The sequence below is a fragment of the Larus michahellis genome, chromosome 2 (genome assembly GCF_964199755.1).
Source record: "Larus michahellis chromosome 2, bLarMic1.1, whole genome shotgun sequence".
NCBI classification, from domain to species: Eukaryota; Metazoa; Chordata; class Aves; order Charadriiformes; family Laridae; genus Larus; species Larus michahellis.
Genome location: NC_133897.1, coordinates 27,354,012 through 27,362,134, shown reverse-complemented (window position 1 = coordinate 27,362,134; position 8,123 = coordinate 27,354,012). Strand labels below are relative to the sequence as shown.

The 8,123-nt window shown below is 43.4% G+C and overlaps 1 protein-coding gene across 2 annotated transcripts; it reads left to right on the top strand.

The window, feature by feature from the left end:
* Positions 1 to 6,215, top strand: TFPI2 (tissue factor pathway inhibitor 2). 2 transcript variants are annotated; one of them, XM_074574687.1, is made up of 5 exons: positions 1 to 343; positions 431 to 610; positions 1,083 to 1,262; positions 2,499 to 2,672; positions 5,091 to 6,215. In XM_074574687.1, the coding sequence occupies exons 1-5, from the start codon at positions 262 to 264 to the stop codon at positions 5,192 to 5,194; spliced, it is 720 nt and encodes a 239-aa protein (XP_074430788.1). In that variant the 5' UTR covers positions 1 to 261; the 3' UTR covers positions 5,195 to 6,215. The 2 variants fall into 2 exon arrangements, with proteins under 2 accessions (XP_074430788.1, XP_074430787.1); XM_074574686.1 differs by having other exon boundaries at positions 167 to 343; positions 5,094 to 6,215.
* The last annotated feature ends 1,908 nt before the right edge of the window (positions 6,216 to 8,123 follow it).

Sequence of the window (8,123 nt, the reverse complement as noted above, 5' to 3'; positions counted from 1 at the left end):
GGCGGGGGTTGTCCTGCGCCCCCCGGCGCCCGGGCTCAGGCAGGCGTGCAGCCCCGCCGCGCCCCGCTGACGGCCAGGTCAGCGGGGACCTGCTGCCCCGCTGAATCAGACCTTCCCCTCCCACCACATGCGCAAGGAGGGAGGCGGCCCGGGGAAACCGTCGGCTCTTATAAAGCGCTGCCGTCGGGCCGAGCAGCTCCGCTCGCTGCCGGGACCCCGCTGCCACCCGCCCGTCCTCCCCTTCCTCCCGTCCGCCGCGACATGGCCGCCGGCCGCCGCCTCCCGCTGCCCGTCCTGCTGCTGCCGCTGGCCTGCGCGGCACTGGCCCCCCGCACCCTGACAGGTAGGGACCCCGCGGGCGGCAGCGCGGGGCCGGGGTCGCCTCCGCTGCCGCGGTGGCTTCAGCCCCGGTCGCTGGTGTCTCCCGCAGAGAAGCAGCGCTCCTGCCTGCTGCCCCCCGACGACGGCCCCTGCCGCGCCATGGTGCCGCGCTGGTACTACGATAGGTACACGCAGAGCTGCAAGGAGTTCAACTACGGGGGCTGCCACGGCAACGCCAACAACTTCCTCACCTTCGACGACTGCGAGAAGAACTGCTGGACCATCAAAAGTGAGTGTGGGGGACCGGCCCCGCCGTCCCTCCTCAGCCCCGGGGGGCCGCCCGACGGGGCAGTCTTCCCCGGAGTGTCCCTGGGGTGGCAGAGGGGCTGGAGGGGGCTTTTGGGAGCACCCGGGCGGCTGCGCTCCTTGGGGGATGCTTCGCACCTACCCCTCCTGCCCCTCCTGCCCGTAGCAACTCTCTAACTGATGTCAACTGTATGCAGAGAAATCAGAGCAAGTTGTCTCAGAGGCAACATGCAGAATTTAACTATTAATATTCTAAATGTAATTTAGCATTATAGCTAGTTGCTAATTAATGCATCAGGTTCTTCCTGTAAAGCTTATCCCACTTCATAAAGAGTGGGACAAGCTGGGACTTGCCTGCGACTGGAGCAATAGTGTTTTGTCTACACTACCATGTTGTTGGGTACGGGCAGTGCAAAGGGTTGATTTTACAGAGGATGAAATTATTTTTGTTGCAGAAGTGCCCAAATTATGCCGGATGGAGGCTGATGGAGGACCTTGCAGGAGTCATCTAAAGAGATATGCCTTTAACTTGAGCTCGATGAGGTGTGAGGAGTTCATCTACGGTGGCTGCTACGGAAATGGCAACAACTTCAGAGATATGCAGTCTTGTGTGGACCACTGTCTTCCAGAGAAAAGTAATGGTTGTTCAAACTTTTTAATAAAATAGATGGTTTGAAAGCAATATGAAGACGATATTTTGTTTGGTATTTTCCTCTGGATACCCGTACAGCGTTATTTCTGAAGACTTCTGTGAAGCAGATTTTTATATTGTCTACAGACTTTCACATGTCACTTGTCTCAGCTGTTACTGAAAGAGCAAAATGCTGTGTTAGTTTAAGATTGTGACCTTAAGTATGCCCACAGCTATGTTTAACTGATCTCTTGACTTCTAGAGAGCTGTACATGTGTAATCTGAAGGGAAATAACGTTGGAGATCTGGGTTGAGGCAGATGTGTGAGACATGTGGCAGTCACGTTCAGGGCAGTGATATCCTATTATAAAGCAGAAGTGCCTTTCTGAAGTTCATCTGAGAGATGGTATTAGGTGGCTTGGGTTTTTCACGCTTGCCAACTCAACTGGTAAAATTTTTTGGCCTGACGTGTCTCTTCACTGCCTCTCCATATGAACTTTAAAGAAGAGAGATAGTAATTATAAGCAGGTGACTATACCAAAGTGTTGTCATAAACACCAGGTTAATATCCAGTGCGAGACAGGGTCTTTGAATAAGAGAGATTTTCCAGAATGTATAAAAGCTGTCACTGCCTGAGCTTTATTAGTGCCTGATGAGACAGTTATTTTTGGCTGATGGCAGATTGTCAGCATTTTCTTCGGTGAATGCTGAACTATTTTTCGTTTCTCTGTTGCACATCCAATCAATTGATAAAAGGTCTCCACAAGAAAAGTAAAATTTTGTTGAGGCAAAATGAAACATTGTTGTGAGGTAAGTGGTGGGTTTTGAACTTTTTGCTGGAAAAATCATAGCAAGCATAAATAAAATAGTGCCCTTTTCCTCCACAGAGGTAGTTCCACTGGCATTATTGTTATACTCCTGTGTATATGGAATATGACTTCTGGCTAGACTATGTAAATATCTCAGCTGTTCTATGCATGGCACCACAAATGGGCAAAGCTGATGAGTTTCACTTGGGGGATAGTAATCCTATTTTCTGGGACTATCTATTGCTTTCTCAAATTCATAACTCACAGGAATAAGATGTAGTAAGTCTCTGAAGTCGTCGGTAACGGCTCATGTTACAAGAGCTGTTTAGCCACCAAATTTATTGCAGGATAAATTTTAAGCAGCTAGGCATAGAGATATTTATGTAATTTGTCTTTCTCTCTCTCCTTTTTTTTCCCTTCTTTTTTTCAAGCTGGTCCCTCGCTATGCTACAGCCCAAAGGATGAAGGATTGTGTTCTTCTTCTGTATCTCGCTATTACTATGACGCCAAGACTAAATCATGCAAGGAGTTCAAATATACCGGCTGTGGCGGAAATGCCAATAACTTCGTTACTGAAATGGATTGCTACAATGTCTGCAGAAAAGGTAAGATTTTTTGTGTTTTGTCAGTCATAAGCAGATAAAGCAAACCAAATAAAAGGTGTTCACAGTGTTCTTTTACTCACCTTGGCTTGCTACAAGTATATGCTTTTTCATTTTGGACCGTGTGTTTTCAAAGGCAGGGAAAACTGAGATGCAACACTAAATCCTCCTGACAAGAGGAGTCTGATGCGAGGTGATTACACTGTTTTTGAATGAAGTGTAGAGAACAGTACGCAAAAAGACTAATTAACGTACTAGTGCCCACAAGGAATCAGTCTTTAAACTGTTCAGTACCAGCATGAACACTAATTAATGTATCATTTTCTTCGAGATATTTTTAAGTAGGATTAAAGTGAGTTGTGAAATCAATTTGCTTTTTTCCTTTGCATCTTCAGCAGTTACCATCCTCCCTTGATTCCCTGCTGCCCGTTCCCATTTCCCGTTCCCATTATTGAAGATTTCTGCCTCATCAGTTGTGCTGAGTCAACTGCTTCTGCGGCCGTGGGGGGAAGGGTTGGGGATGGTAATTGATTTTTCTCAATGGTGTTATTCAAATCAGCTACAGCCTGCACTTGTAGGTCAAAACAGTTGTGCTTTTACCTGCAGCCTATGTTCATACCATCTATTGCAAGCTTTAATACTCTAGTTTAATTCATTTGATATGTAAATCAATAAGAGAGAGAAAAGCATAATTATATGTTGACCCCCAGAGCACTCAGGAAGCAGTCACAGGACAATATTTAAAAAATTGATACTAATGGGGGAAAAAAATTAAGGCTGTATCTATCATGTATGTTGACTTTGGAGAAAAAAGAAGAAGTCAAAAAGTAGCTCTGTTTTAAACATGAGATATGCACAAGGCCTGAGTACTTTAGGATTTAGGATGTGTAGTCAGAATGCTTAAGTCAGGAGATGATTCTTTATTTCTGGGCTAGAAATCCAGGGCTGGGGCAAGGATTGCACCCCAAGCCCAGTCCTCAGAAGTAAAAATCCTGCCTGCCAGTTAGTCATGGCAGTAATATTTCTGTGGGTGAGAAGTCTGAGTGTGTCTCTGCCATTCTAGTCTCGTAAGGGAGTCTTTAATAGCATGCTAAGTCTATCTGAGATGCTTGTGATGATTATCTAATTTGCATCCATTACTAGCTGGGAAATGGCAGGGCCAGGCTCCAGCCTCAGTGTGCAAAGAGAGAGGAGGAAGGAAACTGCCTTTTCGGCGTCTCGCCTCCGCGCTCTGCCCCTGCCCACACCCAGCCAGACACACCTGGGGGTTCCCGCTTCCTCACTCTCTTTCGGGAAGAAAGAAGTAAGGAAATGCTGTCTGCCTCGTATCTAGAGCACCACATAGCCAAATGTAAAGGATTGGTTATGAGCTTTTTCACTAACTTGTGGATTTCACAATTCAGTAAGGCTTGGTACAACTAAAGCCCATAGTTAAGGGCATAATTTGTGCTAATTAATGTTGTGCTATACATAGTCATTTCTATAGCTAGGGAGTGTACAGCAACATTAAGCAAATCTGTAAGCAACTTAAGCCACTCCTTCTCTCCCGCTCCTGTAATTCCCTTCCCAACATCTTTCCTGTTACCTTTTGGAGTCTCAAGTTGAATTCAGTTGACCTTCCCTGTGCAAATACGCAACTGCTGTTTGAACTGGTCTATAGCTTTTGGAGTGAAAAGGTTTCTGATTCATTTCATTTAAAAAAAATTATACTGGAAAAGAAAATAAATACATTGGGGTGACAGCCAAAGGACTGGAAACTGGCCACAGGGGCTCTGCGTGCAGGTAAACAGCATAAAGAGATAAGATTTTCAGTCAGGTTTGCAAAGACTTGTTTTCTGAACTGCATTCACACATTTCATGCGGTCTTTGTAAGCATTCCTGGAGATAACCCCAACTGTCTTTGGCCACTCGCTGCTTCTGCGTCAAACACGGTCCTGGGCAGAAACCCCTTTCACCTTTTCATCTCCCACAAGCACTGGTTATATTTTGGACTTTGCCCCAGTCTTGTTCAGAGAAATGTAGTAATAGTTCTTTTTTTTCCTTTTTTTCTTTCTTTTTCTTTTTTCTTTTTCCTTTTTGTCTTTTTTCTTTTTTCTTTTTTTCTTTTCTTTTTTTTTCTTTTTTTTTTTTTTTCAGATAGAGCAGTGTGTTTACTTGCATTCTGCTGTCACTGCAGGATGGCTAGAAAAGACTTGGATGCTTGTTCAGGAAAAGAGCAGCAAAGCAGGACTCCAGTGCCAAAGGGGGACACATTGGAGTGTGAGAATAGGGTGTCCAGAACACATTTTAGAGTTTCTGATATGTTTGTTATTATTGGCTCAACTGCTTAAACAGCATAACATGAAAAAGAAAACCCAAACAATAAAGAATAGTAACAGCTTTGTCATACTGTTTCCCTAACTGCTTCCTTTGTTTTCTTAGCAGGGACTCAGAAACCAAAACTCAACAAGCCAGCGAATGTATTCCGCAGAAAAATGATGAGAAAACTGATTAAAAAATCTCAGACATATAACCCGAAGTCTTAAAGCTGATGTGCACTTGGATGTTCAAAACACCTTCTTTTGATTCCACTTTCTTCTTTTGTAAGATAGTTTCCACAGTTTTATACACCGACATAGTTCTGTCTTTCAGAACTGCTTTTTATTTCCAACTTACTTTTTATAAAGAACTGCATTTAATAGAAAAAGAATGAACCTAAGTTTGGTTCTTCTGCTCTGTTGTCTTTGCAGTAATACGTTGGCAAAGCCAGGTATTTAGATTTCCATGTTTTTATGGGGGGATGTTACTACTGCCTTGAGAGAATATTTTACCCGTTATAAATCAATTAAGATTTGAAAAATCAATCGTCTCGTAGTATAACTAAGGAGAGTACAAAGCTAAAGCTCTACCATGGATTTTTTTGGCATCCTCTGCTTGCTAAAGATAAGAAGCCTTTCAAAATTGTGTTCAGAGGTTTATTGCCCTGCCATTTTACATATTTTGGCACTATCATTTAAGTAGACTGTCCTTTACAGTTATGTTCATAGTCAAGGCTTTCAGAAGCTTTCCTAACACTAGAAGAAGTATAAACTTAAATCTGGCTTGTCCCACAAGAGAAAATTGTGAATAGGTGTACTTTGATAAACACTCTGACAAAGGCAATGAATAAGCTACTCGGGTATTAAAATGAAAATGTAGCCATTACTTTTCCATGACATTTGAAATTTCTGCTAAGTTATACTCCAGATCCTCATATGGCATAAATCAGCATTTTTTTATTGATTTTAATGGAGCCACACTGATTACATCTGCTGAGGATTTTGATATCTGTGTTTATGCGATGTCTGTTAAAGCAGAAAAGCAGAAGTTCTGCAAATCTCATGTAATCCCTCTTTTGAGGCACTATTGTATTTCTTACGGTAGATTATGCCTATGGTGATATTATTGCACCTTCTTTTATGTTTTGTATTTGAGCCATGTCTGAATTTCAATTAATTTCACCTACAATATTTTCTAAATATGAATTCATAAGTAATGTTAATAAAATGTTTTTCGGAAAAAAAGGGAGAGCTTGTTCTGTCATATGCTTCTGTTAATTATCCAGAATTAGTTGTATACACCAATACATGTAATGGAACCTATTATTTACTTATTATGACTCTAGCAGAGTTTATCTGTCTCTTAAATCATTTCCTTACGCTGAGGTCTTTATTTGAAGAAAGCCAGTAAATTGCATTGATGTCATTCATCCCCAGCAGTTTTTATGGCTCAGCTGGCTCTCCCTGAAGAGCTGCTCTCCAAGGGGTGCTTGGTTAAGCTGATTGTCTGCTGCTGGGCCTCCTGTTTGATGTTGCACTACCTGAAGAGCTTTTGCATGGGTAGTGGGCTGTTCGCTTGAAATTACATTGGCTTTCAGTTAGAAAATTTCAGGTGTGTGTGCTTTATCCCCATTTCAGAGACGGAACACAACGGAAAACTAGCCAAGATTTGTTTTCCTCACTGACTTTTCTCTCACCGCTGGATTGTTGACTAAAGCAGTCATCTGTGCTTGCCTTAGTCTTTCTACCACTCCCATTTCTGGTTCTTGATCTCTAAAACCCTTCTTATTTCAATTAATCTATCACTTAGTTCGGACGAATGCAACAGAAAACTGCAGGTAACTAGTGATACAGTTTTGAGTGTTTGTCCCATACCAGACCTCTTCTCTGGTAACCACCCTTCAAACAGAGATGGGGACAGTCTAACCTACCTTGAGGGGGACAGGGCATGCTACCCATGGATGCTGCCTGTGTCCCTTCCCTGGGGCTGTGAATTTTGGCCATGCTGCCAAGAGCAGCAGCCCAGAGTGTCCCTCTAAATATTTTTTCATGCCCCAGCTGCATTTGTTGCAGCTTTCTGACCATGGCTTAAAAGAACCGGGCCCGTTTCTGAAGTCAAAGTTCAATTTAAGCACAGTAGAGGATAGTTATCTTTTAACAGCTCCACTGTTGGGTATAATCTCTGGTAACATGTTTGAGAAATGGACTAATACTCCTTGCCTCTCTGGGTCTTTGACTTTTATAGGAGTATCTTGAGGTGGGGTGGTCCCCAAAAAAGTGGGGTTTTAAAGGGGATTTAAAGGGAGCCCAAAATCTGAGAGCAGCTCCATCTCACTTTATTTTTTGGTCTCAGAATTGGGTTGCCTGGTCACACATCATGACATAACGTGGGCGATGCGATACCCAGCTAGTGTTCTGGAAGGGGTCCAAGAGTTTGATAATCTTCTGCTCACACCTCCTCAGGGGCTCAGCGAGAGCTGTCTTGGTGGACCGGGCTCCATTCAGGATGCCACAGCAGCCACTGCAGCCCTTTACAATGCGCCTGCTCCACATGTTCTTTCTTTTCTTGCATAAAAACGTATTTCAAAGTCCAAGCGCTTCTGCTTGGGTACTCAGTGAGATATCAGAGGCTTGGGTTTTAATCTCTCATCTGTCTGATATCACACAGAAATTTAACCTAAACCATTCGTAATTCTTGCAGGGTTTCCTAGTGAGCAGGCTGTAGAGTATTCTGGAGGTCTGGGAGGGGAAGAGGAAGGGAAAAGGCCATGGAAGTTTCTTTCAATCCCTTAGTGAAGCTATTCCACTTTGTATAAACTGTACCTTCTCTCCAGGTAAATGCCCTAATCTCTTTTCTTTAGCTACAAAGAATTTCATCTGCCAGTGTGCTGCTTTGTTTCGTGTTTCATACTCTGATATTCCTCCAGACTCCTGTGGCTTTGACTAATCTAAATAATTGTCTATCATCTACAGCATTTTATATGACTCATGACTTACTTCCTTTTTCAGTTTGCTGATGAAACAACACTGGCCTAAGGTTGGGTCAACTGTTAGCATTTTGCCACGTTGAAAATTAACGCAGCCCATACCATCCTGCAAATTAACTTTTATTATAGTAGACAGTGTCCAGCAGCTGGTATCGTGTGTCACAGCGCAA